This window comes from Marmota marmota, unplaced genomic scaffold (assembly GCF_001458135.2).
Source record: "Marmota marmota marmota unplaced genomic scaffold, marMar, whole genome shotgun sequence".
Taxonomy (NCBI): domain Eukaryota; kingdom Metazoa; phylum Chordata; class Mammalia; order Rodentia; family Sciuridae; genus Marmota; species Marmota marmota.
Window position 1 is genome coordinate 21667381 of NW_026000174.1, and position 20987 is coordinate 21688367.

General features: G+C 39.7%; 1 protein-coding gene across 2 annotated transcripts in view; it reads right to left on the bottom strand.

Moving 5' to 3' along the window:
- Ric3 (RIC3 acetylcholine receptor chaperone) overlaps positions 1-6781 on the bottom strand; it is a 35780-nt gene extending 28999 nt beyond the window's left edge. The window contains exon 1 of one of the 2 annotated variants that reach the window (XM_015477599.2): positions 6566-6781. In XM_015477599.2, the coding sequence (XP_015333085.1) occupies positions 6566-6689 (124 nt within the window). In that variant the 5' untranslated portion in view covers positions 6690-6781. The remainder of the gene's footprint in view (positions 1-6565) is intronic. The other variant, XM_015477601.2, reaches the window with a different exon arrangement.
- Positions 6782-20987: the final 14206 nt, after the last annotated feature.

A 20987-nucleotide genomic window follows, 5' to 3' on the forward strand; every position in this document is an offset into this window, starting at 1 on the left:
CCATATGTAGAAGAATGAAACTAGATCCTTATCTCTTACCTTACACAAAAATCAACTCAACTCAAAATGGATCAAAGACCTGGGAATTAGACCAGAAACTATGCAACTCCTAGAAGACAATTCAGGTCAGAATTCCAGCTTTTAGGAACAGGCAATATAAAGCTCAGGAAATAATGCCAAGAGTGAATAAATAGGATAGCACCAAATTTAAAAGTTTCTGCACAGCAAAGGAAACAATTAGGAATGTGAAGACAGAACCTATAGACTGAAAGAAAAATCTTTGCTAGTTATTATTATGACAGAGGGTTAATACCTAGAATATATAAAGAACTCAAAAACACTTTACACCAAAAAAAAAATCAAACAACCCAATTATTAAATGGGCAAATGAATTAAACAGACTTCTCAAATGAAGAAACAAATATGTGAAAAACTGTTCAAAATAACTAGAAATGCAAGTCAAACTACACAGAGATTTCATCTCAATCTAGTCAAAATGACAGTTATCAAGAATAAAAACAATAATAAATGCTGGAGAGGATGTAGAGGAAAAAAAATCACATTTTACACTGTTGGTGGGAGTATAAATTAGTACAACCACTATGGAAATCAGTGTGGAGGTTTCTCAAAAGACTAGGCAAGGAAGCACCATAAGACCTAGCTATACCGCTTCTTGGAATTTATCCTAAAGAATGAAAGTCATCATACTATAGTGATACATGCGTATCCATATTTACAACAGCAGCACAATTCACAACAGCCAAACTACAGAACCAGCCAAGGTGTCCATCAACAGATAAATGGATAAACAAAATGTGATATATAGACACAAGGGAGTTTTATTCAGTCATAAAAAAAAAAAAATTACGTCATTTGCAGGAATAAGCCAAACTCAGAAGGTCAGGGTCTTGTTTTCTCTCATATGTAGAAGTTAAGAGAAAAGAAGTTGTAGAGGCTGTATTTAATTCCACATTACTTAAGGTATATGCAAGGATAAGAGCTCTGACTGCCTCTTTCTCACCAGTTTCCTCCAAGGGCTCCATCTCCTTTTATGCCGCTTCTATCTAACTCACATTGTTGTCTGCTCATTTTTCATCTTTTATCAACTTCCTGACAACCACTTCACTCAATATATTACTGAGAGAGATGATCATGTGTCTAGGTTACTTAGCACAGGGCTTAGCTCATGGACTCAGTATACATTACCTATCACTGTTTTATTACCAGAGTAATCGTCAAGCATTATTCCAGCTGGTCTTGTCATTTCTCTGATCAAAGGCTTTTAATGGTTTCCACTAACACAGCAAGAAGCTATGCTGCAGCAGAATGAAGGCAGCAGAGCGAAGGAGAATGACCATCCTTTCAGTTAGTCATTGGTTAAGATCCTAGCTATGAAGTGGCTTGACACTCACAGCTAGGTCCTGTCAAATTCCTTTATTCATAAAGAATTTCAGCATATCAAAATCAAAGAGGGCCATTCTGTGACACGATGGATAACAAAAAAAAAAAGACCACTCTGTCTGAACACAGACAAAACATGAATATTGTCCAAGCTACAAACATCCCCTAGTGCTAAATAAGTGACTGTCACTTCTTCAATTATAGCTTTAGCCTTTTTCTAGTCTGTCCTCCCTTAAGACAAATCCTATTAAGATACTCATCCTCTACTCTATTGGTCTTCCTTCTATTTATTTATTTTTAATTGGTGCTTTATAAAAACACACAAAGATGAAATTCACTGCAGTATATTTTTACATGCATGTAGTATAATTTTGTCGAATTTATTCCACATTTTCTCCTCTTTTCTTTCCCATCTCCCCAGGTAGAAGAAGGAAAACAGGGGAATGGAGGAGGGGGGAGAAAGAAGAGGTACCATGCATGTATGATTATGTCAAAATGAATTCAACTGTTACGTAAAACTATAATGCACTAATAAAAAACACTTAAAAAGATACCCAGTCACAGAATTTGGCCCACTTCATCCAATTTAGAGCAAAGCCCCAATCTTTCTCAAACTCACCTAACAAGCCTAAATCTTGTAAGGTTTTTCCTAAAACTGTCTTACTGAAATGCCCTCTGATTCTCAATGGTTTGCATTTTCCCTTACTGCAACAAATACTAAACCCAAAATGTTCAACTAGGTATGTTCCTGGTAGTCTCTAGTCAGAGGACAAAATGAACTAAGAACTTATTGAATAAAAGTTTAGTGTTTTAATTATGTTTGGGTTTCTCCCACAGAGCATACTTTGGGTCTTGCATGTTGAATTTGTTGAACTGGACTGGATAAATTATACTGTTGCCTCAAGATCCAGCCTAGTCACTTGAAGGGCTAAAAAATAATTGTTTTGTTGTTGTTTGTTTGACCTCATTATGCTGCCAGTTTTCAATTTTGCAATTTCTAGAAAAGAAAATGGCAATGGGGATTACTGATCATTACTATTCTCTTGGAAAAAAATGCCTAATTTAATGTATTTACAAGTTCTCAAACTGCTCCCACTGTTTTCTCTTCATTTACATAATATATTAAGAGGAAAATGATCTTTTGAAATCAAAATAATTTTCTAATCTCTTTCTCCTTTGAACATTCCTTTAGAGTAGATCTGATGTTTCACTAGGAAAAAAGAAACGTTAAGGAACCAAAATAATACATTTGAAAAAAAAATAATTTGTTCTCAGGCACTTATTGGCTAATATATAGGGAGTTAATTTAAGACAACAAAGAATTATGTATATGTGTTATTATATATGTATGAACACATATACATAAGTGTGCCTTTGTATTTCCATAGCTCAGAGAGATCAAAACTCAGTAACATAGGATTCACTTGATAAGAACATAGTGACAAAAGAGTATGAGCTATTCCAGGAGAACAAGGCCACTGGAAAGTGATAGAAAAGGAACTCTTAAGTGTTCAAAGTGAGGTGCTCACAGGAAAACATGAACAGGAGGGATGCCAAGATATGTGATTATGGGAACACAAAAGGCTCCCAGCCCAGTGCAGGTGGTAGATAGGACTCTCCTGAAGCCAACTATAACATAAAAGCAGCACACTCTCATCTTGGAAGACATCAACTACCTTGGTACCTATTCAAAGTCTCATTCAGCTAACCCTGGAACAAGTGACAAGTTTTTGACTTAACATGCTGACATACTTTATATTCCACTCAAGGTATATATGGTAAGCAGAGGAACTGCTACTCTGAGCAAAATGGTTGATAAAATGAAAGGAGGACTTTAAGAGAATGAAACCATGCCATCTTAGTATTTGTAGCAACAAAGGTAGGAGTTGTGTGGAATAGGGTCTGGGAAGGCAGAAGAAAGTGTTGAAAACAAGACATTCCATGGCAAGAAACTCTTAAGAGGAAAACTTTTAAAATGCACTTCTGATTGGATATTTCAAAAATTTTCAAACAGGAAAAGGGGGGAAATAAAGCACATTTTCTGTGCTTTTACAGATAACTCCTGTAAAAGCACAGAAAATGTTGAACAGAAAAACACATAATCAACACAAAAAAGTGACAAGACTTGGAAAAGCTACAAGAGAAGGCCAAGGTCCAAAATAAACTAAGATTTACAAAAAAGCTAGCAAGAGTAAAAGAGGTATTTTTAGTGATGTTCAGAGAAAAAGTCCAATTTACCCCATAATAAAATGTAATTGCTGAGAAAGCAGAACTTCTTACTCTTCACTTCTATGCTCTCTATCAAAGAAGATGACTATGAGTTAAACAGGGGGGAACTGTCAATTCTAAGGTACCAATATATACTACATTGAGGAACCCTGAAAACATGTTAGGTTAAAAAAGCCAGTTACAAAATATCATAGGCAAATTAACAGAGATAGGAAGTATATTAGTGATTGCTCAGGGCTGGAGACAGAGCAAAGAGAAGCTGGGGAACTATGGCCAAAAGGTATAGGAAATCTTTAGAGATGATGAAATATTCTAAAATTGATTATGGTGATGGTTGCACAATTCTGTGAATATACTAACTCATACACTTTAAATAGGCAAATTGAATATGTGAATTAGATCTCAAGAATGCTGTTACAAAAAAAAAAAACCTTTCCTCTTCTATGAGACTTTTGTTAAAACCCAATAAAACGGACCCTTACACATATGTATCTTCCTCACGTAGATTTGAATTGATGCCATGTCTATTTTCTTATACTAAACTTTAGGTTCCTTGAGGTAAGGATTTGCCTCGTTTTTCTTGAAATGCACAGTGTATGTACATTGTGTGTATACTATGTATAGTATACATAATATTTGTTAAAACATTCTTAAAGGCTGTCATGTGGAAAGGGGACTGTATTTTTTTTTTTTTTTACACACAGCAGACAAAAATGAAAGTACAATGAAACAAATTTTATTACTTTCCAAATAATTGGGACTGCCCCTTTCTTCAAAGCAAGGACTTCCAGGTCTTTGAATTCTCTGAATTGATAAAGTTTTGTGTGTATGCATAAATGGTACACATTTTTTTCTAGAGAGAAAATACATAGCTTTCATCAGATTTTATGTAACCCAAAAATGATTAGGATTCATTGCTTTAAAAATGTTAATGTACTAGGAAAGGAATTTTTAGGTAGCAAACCTCAGGTACTAGCATGTATCATTCAAGGTAGTTTTTTGCCTAGTCTATTTTACTTAGTAGTTTTTAATATAAAATGAAAACTGACAATACTAGTAGCTTCACAATCTTAAACATTCATTTAGACGTTTTTATTGACTTCCCATTATAGCCAGGTGCTAGTAGTAAATGAATAAGATAAAATCTCTACCTTTGCAAAATTTACATTTTAGAAGGAAGAAAAAAAACAAGTAAACAAATAAGAAACTTTCATCTCACATATTATGTCTGTTATATGGGAGAAAAAAAAGCATAATAAAATAGGAAACAACAGGGAAAGAGAGTTACTTTATCTGGGGTCATCAGGGAAGATCTCTTTAAAGAGGTTAAATCTAAGCAGAAACTTGAATGATAAGAAGTAAGCTGAGGGAAGAGCTTACTTCAGGAATAAAAAGAACAGAAAGTGCAAATTCCTAAGATACCAGCACTAGAGTTCTTAGGGGAAGAAGCCATATCTAATTTTCACTCTAGACTCTCTATTATATTCAGAAGAGTTTTTCCCACTCACATGCAATAATACTTGTTCAAGATAATTCACCAGCCAGGCCTGGTGGTGCATGCCTTAATTTCAGCAACTCTGGAGGCTGAAGCAGGAGGGTCATGAGTTCAAAACCAGCCTCAGCAACTCAGCGAGGCCCTAAGCAACTCAGTGAGACCCTGAATCTAAATACAAAAAGGGCTGGGGATGTGGCTCAGTGCTGGGGATGTGGCTCAGTGGTTGAATGCCCCTGGGTTCAATCACTAGTAAGTACCCCCACCCCCTGCAAAAGATAATTTGCCATAATGGGAATCCAAACCAGTAAAAACAAGTATTTTAGAAGAATCTTCATTGCTCAGGGTCATCATGAATTTACTCTTCTTCTAAGCAGACAAGGTTACTGGATACAGTGAGAAAACCTTTTGAATTTTGCAATAAAGACAAAAATATCAAATATGAAAAGATGTTTCAGAAGTCTAGTCTAGGCAGTCTTATAAGCATGAAGACTATCAAAAAGATTCTATTAACAAAACCATGCCCTTCACTCCTGGAGCTAAGTGCTATGCACGCACAGTATTTGTAATGATGCTTGTGGGAAGATGGAACTACAGCCAACATGCACAAATTAGAGTAAAGGGGATTACAGTTCAAAAGGAGCTGTCCAGCAGTCAACAAGTTAAACATTAGAGAAAGTGTTCAGAGACTTTAAAATCATGTCTCAAGGATTTTACTGGGATGATTTACAAGAAAAAGTTACCGGCAGAACTTTATGACCTAAGAAGACTTGTTTTGGTTCCTTCTCCCAGCCTTCAGCATATACGCCTTTACATTGATTCTGTAGAGCCCCCAAATGCATTCAAACAGGCAGATTTTTAAATATCACAATCATGCCAATAACAAACAATTAACAAATATTTAAGTACAGGAGATGTAGTATTTTGCTAATCTACCCCTCAGGAAGTGAAACTTGATTTATTAAAATCAAGTTCTATCTTTAAAAGCACAAAAACAGCGCTCAACATCACGTTAAAAACCACCGATTCCAACTAACTTTATTTTCTACAAAAGCACGACAAAGAACACAAACCCTAAAGGAAACCCTACTGACCCAAACAAAGCTCGTGAACAGATGATTAAAAACTGAGTTGAGCAAGCCACTGAGTGAAAAACGAAGGATCTGCAAGCAAACTACCGCGTTCGAGGCCCCGGGGAAGGGACCCAGGCACGTGTGCATTCCTGGCCACTCCTGTGGAAGACCCACTGGGGGTTCTCGGGGGCAGGTGGAACTGGGCTGCCGCCCGCTGAGGCCCACAGAACCGGCCAAACGCCGTCTCCCCTACCCTCTCTGAAGGGTTTGACAGATACTGGGCGAAGGCCCGAGATTCCTAGCGTCACCTCGCTGAAGCAGCACTGGTGGTCCTCGCCGGGCGGCGCACTGGGAATTAGCTGGTTCTTACCTTCGGGAGCTGGCGACGGCTCCTGCCGCTTTCCGCGAGACAGGAAGGCCTTGGGCAGCAGCAACGACACAGCCAGGACGAGCCCCGAGGCCAGGGCCACTCTCTGCACTGTGGAGTACGCCATGGCTGGCTCCCTGTGGCCTCTCCCCGTGGCCGCAGGTGAAGACTCCAGTCACAGCTGGAACCGGAACCGGAACCGTGGCGCCGGCGCCCGTCCCCGACCAAACCGCGGGCTACGCGGACGGCGTCACGCGAGGGTCAAGGTGCGCAAGGCGGACCTGACCTGCAGCTCCCGCGTGGTTATCCGTCACTCTAAAGGGTACCCTCACCCTCGCGTTTTTACTAACTGCAAAGTCCTCCTTCTCCCTTATTCCCCATGCCCACCTGTCACCTAAACCCCTAAACCATACCACTAATTTCCTCCCTACCGTGATGAACTCTGTCTTCCAACTTCCACTCATGGCCCCTCGCGTCCATTCCATCTATAGCCAAAGATGATAATACTAAAATAAAGAACTAATTATCTCTCTCCCCAACTTAAAATTTTTCAATAACTCTCCAATATCTTAAGAACTACAGTTAAATGTCTTATGACCTCAAGGCCCTGCGTGATCCTGTTTTATCAATGCTCCATCCAAACTGGGTGATTTGCTACTTAGCATATTTTTTATTTCCAGAGAACCTTTGCTTATGCTCTTGCTTCTGCCTAGAAAATTCCTCATGTCATCCCTACCTGTCAGAAACCTCTGAAGAAACAAATTAAAACAACTAATTTCATGAAACTTTTCCAGTCATCCTCTTCATTCACTACAAAACCTTCCTTATTTCTTATTGTCTTTATTCATTTGTTTAACAGTCTTTTAGTGTTTAATTATGAATCAAACCCTGAATCTGGCACTACTGATGAATAAAATGGGTTCCCTTGTGGAAGAGATAGATATCTAAACCAGAAAATTCAGGAAATATTCTGGACTCTGGGGCAGTCAGCTCAACTGGAAGGAGGACAGGTCAAGAAAATCTCTTAAAAATGGTGAAATTTTTAGTTATTTAATAGACAGGTGAGAGGAATTAGAAGGGTATTGAAAGAAAATGACTCAAAGCTAATATATGAAAGCTCCAAGATTCCTATTTTGTTCAGGAAATCATCAGTAATTTATTTTGGCTGGGCCATATAGTCGGTGACAGGACACAGAGTGAAAACACTTAAGTAGGAACTATGTTCTAAAAAGCTTAGCTAGAACTTCCAGTTAACCATGTCAGATCTGACACTTGAATTTATTTTCGCTTGCCCAAGACACTTCTCAAAAGTGAAAAGTAAAGACATAGTGTATAACCACAAGATAATGATAGAAAACATGACAGCTGATGAGAATTGTCAAAATTGTGTAAAATGCACAGCAAGACTGTATAATAGAAACATAGTAATTATGTTAGAAACATGTAATTATGTGGCATTTATACACAATGGAATATTACTCGGCATTAAAAAATAACAAAATCATGGCATTTGTAGATATATGGATGGTATTGGAGAAGATAATGCTAAGTGAAGTCAGTTAATCCCCCCAAAAAACAAATGCCAAATGTTTTCTCTGATATAAGGGGAGTGACTCATAGTTGGTTAGGGAGGGAGAGCATGGGAGGATTAGATTAATTCTAGATAGGGAAGAGGGGTGGGAGGAAAGGGAGGGGGAAGGGGATTAGCAAGGATGGTGGAATGTGATGGTCATCATACAAAGAACATGTTGAAAACTTGAATTGTCAACATACCTTATATACAAATAGAGATATGAAATATTGTGGTATATATGTGTATTAAGAATCATAATGCAAAAAGTACATGTATATTGGCATAAATTTACATGAACATACTTTATATACAGAGATACGAAAATTGTGCTCTATATGTGTAATAAGGATTGTAATGCATTCCACTGTTGTCGTGTATTTTAAAAAATAATAAAAATCAATTAAAAAAATTTCTAGTAGCCACATTTTAAAAAAAGTAAAAATTAACAGGCAAAATTCATTTTAACATAGTTGAATTTAAACCAATGGATCTAAAATAGTATTTCAAAATGTGTAACTCTGTCACATTTCAATGGCACAGTAGCCATGTGTGATTCATTGGCCACCATATTGGATATTGCAGGTGTAGAGGATAAAAAAGTGGCCACAGAAGAAAAGCTTGTGAGAAGCACACTAATTTGCCCCTAAAAACTTAGAAAGTCTTGGGCTGTGGATGTGGCTCAAGTTGTAGCGTGCTCACCTGACATGCGTGAGGCATTGGGTTCGAGCCTCAGCACCACATAAAAGTAAAATAAAGATATTGTGTCCACTTAAAACTAAAAAATAAATATTAAAAAAATAGAAATTTTTCAAAACTGGAGACACTGCATTCCTTCAAAGTCAGGGGCATAGAGTGGGGTTGAGAAAAGAAGGACTGGTTGAAAGTCTAGTTTAGAAACTGTTGATAACCTCCAAATCTCTTTCCTAAATTTATGAGTCAGGTGGTTATCCCTTCTTACATCATTCAGACATCATTATTGTTTATGTCATCAATATCACTGAAAGTTATTGAGTATTTAACTATGTTCCAGGCATCTTACATAACTCATTGGATTCTCTCAACAATTTTATGAAGTAAGCAATATTATCATATACCCATTTTACAGATGAGAAAATTAAGATACAAAAATCTTAAGAAACTTGTCAACAACTACAAAGTTATGGGTGTGAACCCTAGCGTACTTACACTAGAACTTGCACTTTTAACTACAAATTTTACTCTCTGTAGAGATTAAATCAGAGAAGCTCTGGACTTATGAATAACAGGTGCAGTTTAGGGAGGAGGTAATTGGAAGTATGTGGCTACTAAGAGGTTCAGAGGAATCTGGAATGCCCTCAAAATTCTGGCTTGGGTTAATGAGTAGATATTAATTCTATACAACAATATTTTTAAAACAGAAAAAGAAATAGGACTGTGAGAAAATAATGAGTTAAGGTTTTGAGTTTGAAATTCCATGAAACATCCTTGTAGAAATCACCAATTGGATACATGGGTCTGGAGTTCAGAAGAGATGTCTAAAGTTCAGAAACGGGTATGGAAGTCATCAGCCCATCAATAGTAAATAAAGTCTGAGAGAAGATGACATTAGCAAGAGTGCTCATGTAAACAATAAGAGGCCACAATGGAGACCTACATTACAGTGTTATGTTGAACTTCTCACACACAATAGCAGAAATAGGGAAGAAATAAAGACAATAATACAGGTGTTAAAATCTTGAGTGAAAGAGGAGTTACAGGAAAGTTAGAAGGTGCCAAGTACAGTTATAATGAATGGACTTATGATATGCTCTTCTAAGGAAATGTAGCTTTTTAAAGAAGAGGGGAAAGAAACAATTTGGAAGCATCAAGAGGTAATAAGTTGTATATCTATTCTATTCCATGAGAAGAAAAATAACTCTTGCTTAGGGATGACTGCAAAGGAAACAGAGACCAGAGGGAGCAGCCAAGTGTCCGTTAGAACAAGAAAATTAAGAGAAACTTCAAAGAAGTAGAGGATGGTAATCTTTCTGATGACAGATCTTGAGTCCAGAAGAAACACTAAGTAGAAAGCTTGAGAAGTTGGAGAATGGAATAAAAGATGGAGTCAGGGTAAAATATGTACAGCAGTATAGAGATGAGTGACCATGTGAAAATAGATGGTTTTGGAGGATTGGACTTCAGATGGTGGCCAAGGTGAACCATGTAAGCAGAGATCAGGTTCACAGTACTTCTGGAAGTAGCCTAGAGAAAGCTGAAAACACAAAGTTGTAGTGCAGAATATTTAGTTAGGATCATATTCATTGTTGCAGCCAGGTGTAATGTGGGCCTGGAAGAGACAGGAACCTACTTGGGAGAAGGGGACAAAGCTGTTGGCCATGTTGTTGGCCATCTTGAGTGGATCCTGGGCTGGCTGCTCTCTCTGGTGGTATCATGGAGCCAGGGTGCACTATAATTCAAATCCTCTTTTTTTTTAAGTTGTTGTATATGACAGCAGAATGCATTACAATTCATATTACACATATATCAAATCCTCTTGAAAAAAAATCAGGTTTTATTCTCAAACTGAGAGCTTATTTTTTTTTTCAAATAGAATATTGAAGAACTGATGCCGGAAATCTGATAATTATAGGTTGACAAAGGAACAAATGACAAAGAAGTATAGATGGAAAGTATGTTCCACTCTGTATGGAACTGCCATGAAAGGAAATTATTAAAGATACAATAATAACTTGAAGGTGGCTAAGAGTTGAGGAAATGTTGTTCTTTCACAAATGAAAAGTCAGATGTGTTTATACATTTAGGAGGGAAACATCCAAAAAATGAAGGTGGGAAATGTAATAGCAAAGGGGACCAATATTGAAGCATCAGACATGAGAACCATGGAGGAAAGAGGGAAAAGACCAAGAAGGAAAAAAATAGATATGAAAATAGCCTTTTTATAATTTCCCTGGTCATTCACTCCTGGCTCCAACACAGTGTGTTCCAACCTCCAGACTAGGCTGAAGTCTAGGCCCTGGAACCTCTTCTGCTCAAAAGTCTCAGTGATTCCCTTTTGGTTGCCATATTTAGTCCCAACTCATTGGCCTCCCTTTTTTAAAAAAATTATTTAATTTATTTATTCTAATTTGTTATATATGAGGGCAGAATTCAATTCAATTTATATTACACATATAGAGCACATTTTTCATGTCTCTGGTTGTACACAAAGTAGATTCACACCACTCGTGTCTTCATACATGTACTTGGCCTATTTATTTATTGGGTTATTTGTGTTTTTTTGGTGTTAAGATTTTTGAGTGCTTTATATATCCTATTAATGAGTGCTCTATCTGATGTGGGTGTGGTAAAAATTCGCTCCCATTCTGTAGGCTCTCCATTCACCTCACTGATTGTTTCTTTTGCTGAGAAGAATCTTTTCAGTTTGAATCCATCCCATTTATTGTTCTTGGTTTTAATTCTTGCACTATAGGAGTCTTATTAAGGAAATTGGGGTAATTGACCTCCCTTTTAAGGACCAATATAATTCATCCTTTTGCTCCAAATCATTTCCTCCTTTCTAAGCCAACACAAACTTTATTCATCCTCCTCTCAGAATGCTCACTCACTCAATTTCATTCCTTCCTTTCCTTTCACAGAAAACAGTCCCTAAGATATAAGGCCCAAAAGAAATCTGAACCTCTTCCAAGAAGTTCTTCTGGACTCCAACTCATGACTCGTCCTTTCACTGGATTCCTGGGGATGCTATTTCTTGTGGGTTTGTTGAGTCTTTTCACCTAGAAGAGAGACCCTGGAGGATAGGGTTGTGTCTTTTCACAGGGCATGGCTGAGCACAGAAGTGGTTCACAGTAGGCATCTGGTAATTCCTGGGGTTGCTAGTTTCATAAGCACACCACTGCTTCAAGCAGCTGGTCATCTTTCTAGGAATCAATAATTAGAATTTCCTTGAAGAGTCACCCCCAAAGAATCTCATTTCAAAATGTTACTGATTTTTCCCACCAGAGTGGACTCTAAAATATCTGCCAAAATTTCCCCTAAGGGACTGTGATAGTTAATTTTATGTGTCAAGTTGGTTGGTACCCAGTTACATGGTCATATTTTGGATGTTTCTGTGATGTTGTTTTGGGATGAGAGTAACATTTAAATCTGTGAAATTTTAGTAAAGTAGATTGCCTTTCATAATGGGGTGAGCTTCATTTACTCAATAGAAGATGTGAATAAAACAAAAAATTTGACATCCCTAGAGCAAGAGGAAATTCTGTGCTGACTAAATTTTGGAATTAAACCACACCATCAGCTCTCCTTGGGTCTTCAGCCTGTTGCAGAGTTTGAACTTGTCATACTCCAAAATCATAAAAAACAAATCTCTCTCTTTCCCCCACTCCTCTCCAATTGGTTCTCTTTCTCCAGAGAACCCTGACTAATACAGCGACCTTGGCAATTTCTAAAAATTTAATTCCTCCTATAATTGAAGATTTTCCATCTTAGAAGAGATTCTAAAGATCTTCTCAAATGGGGAAGGGTGGGCAAAGGTTAGGAGGGAGAAGGCAAGGTGAGAAGACCTTACTGCTTCTCTACCAGCTCTCCTCACAGCCTCTGCCTCTGAAGGATGCAGAACAGAGAGAAGTCACAGTTGGATACCTTGCGCCTTTCTGCCTCAAATAAGGAGAAATAGTATTTGGCGCCAATTAATTAAGCAAACTGATAGAAATTCTCCACTCAAGTCACACTTTGCATATCCATAATCTCTGCACTACATTTTCTGTATACTTTACCTCTGGGTAAAAATTGGTGAACATTTAAATGCTTCCTCACATAATCCTGCTAAAGCACACTCTTGCCTATAAATATTCATGCCACTGCCAAAACATTTGCAAGCTTTCCCCAAAGGTGAAATGTGTGTAATGTACTTTGTCTTCTGGGTATAAATATTATCCAATACATTTTGGTTAATATGAATACACTAATTATTCCTGTAACCCTTTTTAAAAGGGTCATCTTCATGATGTGAATTTTTAAAAAATGTAATTACAGTAATTGGATACTTAATCTAATTAAAATTTGCTTTATCTTTAATGGAAATTTTTCTAAAGAGGCATAATGACAATTGGCTTTTTGATAATGACTGTTTTCTTTCTGCAGGGGGATCAAGTTGATGAAAACTGGAGAACTAGGCAGGTTTGTGCCCTGGATGCTGAGCAGGGCAAGGCCAGTCTTTCTCTTTCTTATGATCAGTACTTAAGCAGTGAATATGGGTTTTAGTTAATGAAACAGATGAAGCTGCCTCTCTTCCACCATGGGCATGTGACCTAAGCCTGATAGATCCAGGTTCCTGTTGGGCTTGCTGCAGCTGGAGATAGAGAAGAAGCTCCATGATGCTTTGGGAGGTATCATGCTGGAAAGAGTCATAGTCATAGTGGATGTTATAGGGGCTCCACCCATATTCCCTTGAAGTCACTGTACACAGTTCTTATACACAGTAGTGATACTGGGTCTCTTTGCATAAGGCCATTCCCTGGCCTGGGAAGCAGACCAACTCCAAACAAGAAGAGTGTTGGCAGACAGATTCATCACCTTTCTTGCTCCTCAGGGGAACAATTATGAGGGGTGCTCCATACTTTCTTTTTAAAGCATCCTAGTAGGATTGAGATCTAGTTGATCCTGCTATAACCCACTCAATGACACCCTGTTTGAACTTTCTCCTGCCTTATGGTGTTTCTTGGGGTCTCCTTTCAAACAAAGTACTGCACCTGAACTCTTGCCTTAGCATTGCTTTATGGGGAGTTCAATGTAAGGTAGATGCAAAGTTAGGGTTTCCAGGTAACTGTTTTCTCCACCAGGTGGAGTAGCCCTGTCTGAAGAAGGGGAGAATGAAGTGCACACACACAGCAGAAGTGAAGTAGATGGAAAGTGAGCATGCCAGTGTTGAATCCCTGTTCCACCCCCAACACTCTCTGTGCTCTTGCTCATCCTGTTTCTCTGCCCTGAATCCTTCCCAGCCATGTGAGCCAATACATTCCTACTCCACTTTTTTTTTTATAAGCGTTAAGCTTGTTTGAGTCGGATTTTTTATCTCTTGCACCTGAAAGTATCAAGACTATTTCAAAGAATAAATGAATTCACATGCAAAATATTTCAAATGGAGCCTGCTTTCAATAAAATAATGTTACTACTATTAAGTGGGTACTATTATTATTTAATGAATGACTTACTTCCAGCTGGAACTGTGGATCTAGAGCCTAGAAAAGAGCCACAAAGAAGTCAGTTTAATTCTACCTAATTCCTCCCTTTTGTCTTTTTTATAACTTGGTGATCTTCTTGCTCATCACTAACAATGAGAACTTAAATGTTATTCTCTTTTGCTTAAGGGTTAAATTGGTTTTACACAATTATGTCACAAAAATCTGAGAAACAAACCATTCTGGGTGAATGACCCAGTTAAGTTTGAGTCATGGCAGGTTCTGTCGAGTTTCAGGGCGTAAGATACTTTTGTCTTTATGGGCCCCATCCACTATAAAAATATTTAAAATTGTATTTTATGTCTGTGCTGATATAAAGACAAATATATGAATATTATATAATAAGACATATTCTTTGACCTAAAATTTTGTTTTTCCTTCCAATTTTAAAAGTTCAAACATTTTAGGACCCACTGTGCCAATCATTAAAGAGGCCCTGCCTAGCTGAATGTACACCTGATGTTTGGTCAGTGACTCCCACTCCAGGAAGTGGAGTGTATAGTGAAGAAGAGATATGGCCCTTGTTTCCCATAACATTTCATGGGTTTTAATTGTTTCAAGCATCACAGAAATAAATATTGCCATTAAAAAAAAAGTTTAGAGCATATGCTTCTGTATTCTAGCGATGTGGGAGAGAACTTGACAGAGGGAAAATGTTTCCATGAATCTTCTGGTTATACAGACACGGCCCAGAGACACGTCCATCTGGACTCAGTAGGGGTTGAGACAAAGAAGATGAAGGAACTTTTCAGAATAGATTAGTGCTTTCCTTCAATGAGAGGTTGTTACATTCTAAAAGTGGGAACTTTCTCTCTAGTGGCCCAGTATAGGAATTTGACAGCCTGGAGACTGGGGAAGAGAGGGCAGCATTGAAGAACTGTGTCTGTGGAGGAATGGGGCCCACCAGGGAGTCACCTGGAAGGAGCTCTTGGTGGGGAGATGGCTGGTGAGTTTCCTCAAGGAAATACCCAGGTTTTCCTCCGACATGGTTTTCCTTTCCTACAGGTTAATTTCTTCAAGCCTGTAGAAAAGCCTATGGCATACCATGGCCTGTGCCAGTAATCTTGGAAAAAGGGAGGGAACTGTTCCCTGCTCTTCCTCCTACAGGCCTACAGAGCAGCATTGAAGAAGTGAATTATGCTAATCCTGACTATCAGGTGACTAGTAACTGTAGGTGGAGGGCTGTGGTGCAGCAGGAGCAGGCTGCAGCATGTCCAGGTCAAGAATGCACTTGGGACAATGTTCCAATATTCCGGAAGACAGTGATCCTTGAATGAAAAGAGACAAGGAGAGAAATTAGATTCTGCTTTGATATGGTTAGGTGTCCCCAAGCAGCAGAAGTTTGTGAACATCTTCACCTCTCTGAGCTCACTTTCTACAGTTTCTTGGCTTGCAGCTCCAGACACATTGGCATCTTTGCTGTCATCAAAAGCATGCCTGGGGAGCACCTACCCTGAGCCTTTGCACTTGTGCCCTCTGTTTGGAAAGCTGCGACTCCAAATATCTACAAGGCACAATCTCATCCCCTCCAAGTGATTGCTCAAAGATCATCTTTTTCAGTGAGGCCTTCCCTGACCGACGGATTAAAAATATGACACCCATCCTCCTGCCCTGCTCTATCTTTCTCCATTGCTCTTACTACTTTCTAAAACTTATTTGATTGCCAATTTCTCCTCTGGAGTATAAGGTGTAGGAGGGCAGGACGTTTTGTCTCTTCTGCTTACATCTGCACCCCCAGTGCTCAGAACAGTGCCTGGCACATGGTAGACTGCAATAACTATTTGTTAAATGGATGAGTGTGTAGATTCTGCAGATAAAGTGTTTTGAAAAAGCTCCAAACTGACTGAAAATACATTTATATGTATATTACATAGCAACTGAAAACCACAATTGGGTAAATGAAGTAGGAACAGGTTTGCATTGAATGATTGATTACCCACATTCTCACATTTGGCCTAGATGGTATTTATCAAGCTGTATGTAGCTGGGTGGTTTTTAAATGGTGTTTGTAGAAACAGGTACTGCAGGGCTTCCCTCAATGTTGTCCTTTTTTTAAAAAAAAAATCTTTTTTAAAAAAAAATAGTTGTAGATGGACAGCATGGCTTTATTTATTTATTTATTTTTATGTAGTGCTGAGGATCAAATTCAGTGCCTCACATGTGCTACGCAAGCACTCTACCCCTGAGCTACCATCCTAGCCCCTCAATATGGTTATTAATTTTATTTTCAAATATATTTTTAAGTATTTTGAAAGTACAAGCTTGAATGCAGGATATAGTAAATTTGAATATATTGACAACTTCTGATGTCTTAGCTAGAACTGTCCAGTTAATTCACTTTTTAAAAAGATAGCTTGAGAATAAAGATTATTCTTCCATTTCCATGAATATATTTGGATTTCTTATAAATGTGCTCTTAAAAGTTTATTATAAGTTTGGTATTCCTCATTTGTGAGGATTTATTTGTGATAAAGAATGCAAGCAGTTAGATCATCCTAGGGTTGTTCTATTGGAACAAAAACAGCTTTGTAGTGTTCTCTTTGAAGTTCCTGAAGCAGGTTAATTTTTTTCTCAGTACTGAGGATTGAACCAGGGCCTCAAGCATGCTTGGCAAGTGCTCTAGCACTGAACTACATCCCCAGCCCTTGAAACATGTTGATTGAAGATTGTTTTGAGATTTGAATGATGAACTTAAAATATGTTATTTTTTCTAGTTTCTCATATGTTAATTATTTAATTGCTTCTTGTCTAATGTTAACTGTGCAGTTAAAACAGGGTTAACTGGATATATATATGCATTGTTGTTCGCCTATATCTCACAGCATCCCTTGAAATTTGGTTTCTGCCGTGTGACTGGTTCCAGCCAATGTACTTTCAGCAGAAGTGATGTATGTCTTGTCTGTATTGAGACAGTTAAGAGTTAATATGTTTTCTACCTCTGTCACTTTCCACGACTAAATACTCAAGGTCACTCCAGGTGAACTGGGCTGCACAAAATAACCACAAAGAGACAGAGAAATACCTTTTTCTTTGGGTCCTGTGATGGCTTCTCTGATCTTAGGAGAGAGGAGCATGTGCTGAACTCTTTTATAAGGAAGAAGCCATTCAAATAAGGCAAGGGGCAGGATTACAAGGGAAAAAGTGAGTGTAGCTCAACCCCTCTGGGTGCCAACTACTCCTAAAGTCACTCCCAGGGCCACACCTTATTATCTAAGCGAGGGAAAAGACATAGAGTCAAGAGTCAGGGCACTACTGCGCTGGACTATGTTGATCTTTCAGATCCCCGTGGTGCATCAGGACTTAAAGGTGCATGCATTTGGAGTGGCTCCCCACATACCTCCTCTTCCTTCCCCTTTTACCTGTAGTCTTGTTTGCCATGTGTTCCAGTGAGGGGAGATACCATCCTCAGTTACCAGGTAGAAGATCCTTCATCAGACTGTGTTGCTATTGGGAGAAACATGAACAAGAACTAACATTTATTGTGTTGAGCAACTGTGATTTTTGGAATCTTCCTGTGGTTCAGCTATTAGTTACTTATCTTTTCTAACAATGAGATTGAGGCAATGAGTTTTCCTCTGAGCAGAGCTTTAGACATATTCAAAGGTTTTGATGAGCAATTAAAAGAAGTTTGGGGCCTTTTCCCCTCCTTAGTGATGTACATACTAATTTTCTTCTGGTCATTCTCAGAGCTGAAAGATACATCTACTTCAGTTCAGTTCTTGAAATCCGGTCTGGTCAGAATTCCAGACCTTCTGGATCTACTTAAGTCAATCTATAAAAGCAAGTTGTAACTGTCTCCCAGCGCCCTACCCCCAGGACATGTTGCATTTGTTCCTGACTTGCTTCTGTTCAAATAACATACCCCACCAGATAATCAATTCTTGATTCCGTCTCTCCTTCAAAAATTTGCTTCTTCAGGGGCTGGGGATGTGGCTCAAGTGGTAATGCGCTCGCCTGGCATGGGCGGGGCGCTGGGTTTGATCCTCAGCACCACATAAAATAAAAGAAAGATGTGTCCGCCGAAAACTGAAAAATAAAATATTTTAAAAATTCTCTCTCTCTCTCTCTCTCTCTCTCTCTCTCTCTCTCTCTCTCTCTCCTCTTTCTCTCTCTCTTTAAAAAAAATTGCTTCTTCAATGTTCTTGAGATCTGGAGTCCAACACTTTGCCTGAGGCTTTCTTATAGACTAATTTGAATTAAACTCAGGTGTTTCAGGTAGCTGATTCCAGTCCTACCTGATTAGTTTGGTGAGAGGATGTAGGGGAGCTATCTTCCTCAGTTTTCCCGGCAGAGCCTCACCCTCTCATTCCTCCTCCTTCTCATGCTCCCTCTATTGAAGGTGAGATGCACATGCTGCACTGGGTAGGTGCTGGGGGGTCTAGGTAGTCTCAGCTTGGCACAATGAGAACATTCTGCAGCCCTTTGGGAGGTCTGAGGGAGGATGGAGACATAGTGCTGCTGCTGCTGCTACTACTGTTTTCACAGCTTCAGAACAATCTGTATTCTTGGGCTTTTTCCTTAAGAGGGAGTGTGGGAATACATATGATTTATAATGTAAACAATATACACTGACAGGATGTGAATGAATAAAAGATGAGTAAATAAAAGCACAGAAATAAATATGCCTCCTACCTCATCCCTGCTCTGAGCGGCGAGAGAAATGGTGGAAGCATCCCAGCAGGATGGGGCACCCGGAGTCTGCTGCCTCAGCATTCCTCCTCACCAGAAGCCTGGGCAACCTCCCTGCTCACCCACCACTCTCCTACCCCAGAGTCTCCTACATTAGGAGCCAACCTTTCCACACTGGGGCAGTCTTGTGTGCAGAGGAACCACGGCACAGATAAGCACTAGTGTTGCAACCTCAGGCAAATCAGCCTCCCTCCCTCCTGCTGAGCCTCCAGACCTTGGTTTTCCCAGCTGTAAGTGAAGGGATTCCGGAATACACTTTCATAGTCCCTGATATTGGGAGGGTCAGTGTTATGTACCTTATCTCTCCTCTTCCTTCTTCTTCTCCTCCTCCTCCTCCTCCTCCTCCTCCTCCTCCTCCTCCTCCTCCTCCTCCTCTTCTTCTTCTTCTTCTTCTTCATGGACACAATACCTTTATTTATCTGTTTATTTATTTATTCCTCAGGGGTACCAGGGATTGAACTCAGGGGCAGTTGACTACTAAGCCACATGCCCAGCCCTGTTTTGTATTTTATTTAGAGACATGATCTCACTGAATTGCTTAGTGCCTCACTTTTGCTGAGGTTGGCATTGAACTTGCAACCTCCTGTCTCAGCCTCCCAAGCCTCTGGGATTACGGGTGTATACCACTGCACCCGGCCCCTTATTTTTTTTTATTTATTTTTATGTGGTGCTGAGGATCAAATCCAGTGCCTCACATATGCTAGACAAATGCTCTACCTCTAAGCTACAACTCCCACCTGATTACCTTATTTCTGAGCCTCTGTTTTCTTATCCACAAAATGGGGAGTTCTGATAGGCGGTCTTAAAGAACTCTTCCCTTCCTGATGCTCTTCTAGGTGGCTCTGACTCCCCTAACTTGTACTTAGAGTTTGCAAGCAGGTATACACAGCGCCAGCCCCAGCCCTCTCAGCTTCAGTGCAGCTCTGGAATGGGACTAGTTGTTAGAGCCCTTGGGCAGACTGGAGACAGCACATCCATGAAGCTTCCCCTCCAGATCTTCAACAGGTTGGGCCTCGTAGCCCCCTCTCTCCTGGTTGATGCATGGCAGAGGGCATAGGCATCTCCTCCTGCCTCAAGTGGCCACATGCCCCCAAAAGCCCTCCTGCTGCAGTCCTTGGCAACACTGTGGTGAGCCTCTCTCTGCCCCTGCTCTGTGCTTAGGATGGAATTCATCCTAAGGGATTAACTAAAGGTTAACTAAAGGTGGGGAATTGGGGAAGAGGAACTCAAGATAGAGAAGAATTGGTACACTGAAGGGATGTGAAAAACAACTTGGGAGGCCAGAGGAAGCAGGCAGGCAGGCAAGTTGCTTCTCTGTAACTCCAGCAGATGGCAGTGTGCGTATGGGAACCAAAGTGACAGTTCCTGAGATCACCAGTGGACAATTTTGCATGCTAGAGAGCAGGAAGGGAACAACTGTCCTTCTTGTCAAAGAGCTGATAAGGGACCATTTATTCTGTTGAAGAATCACCCACTACCCCCATGAACTGATAGGGGGAGCTTTTCTGGAGGTGCTAGTACTAAGGTGAGGAGTGCCTTCTCTGTTTCCAAGGGTCCAGGCGGGCCTCCCTACTCTGTGTGGGCTTAGATGAGGGGCAGGGTATCAGGATTGGCTGAAAGTCCTCAGAGTATCTCCTCACTAAGGAAACCCACCCCTGTGCAGCTCTGTGGCTGCAACTTTGTCCCCAGCTTTCAGATTAAAGTTGCTCTGGGTAGCTCTCCCAAGTCCATTCCATTCTGTGTCCTATGAAATGCAGCAAAGGTAGGTTGTATGGGCCTTGAGCCTATTCCTGGCATCCCCTGCAGTTCGGTCTCATGGACATGGTCACCTTCTACATCCACCACGGTGCCCAGAAGAACAGGATCGAGAACAGCAGCTCTAGGTTGTCTACCCCATCTCCCAAGACCTGGGCTGACTCCCTAGCCTGAGCCATGAGCTCCCACAGTT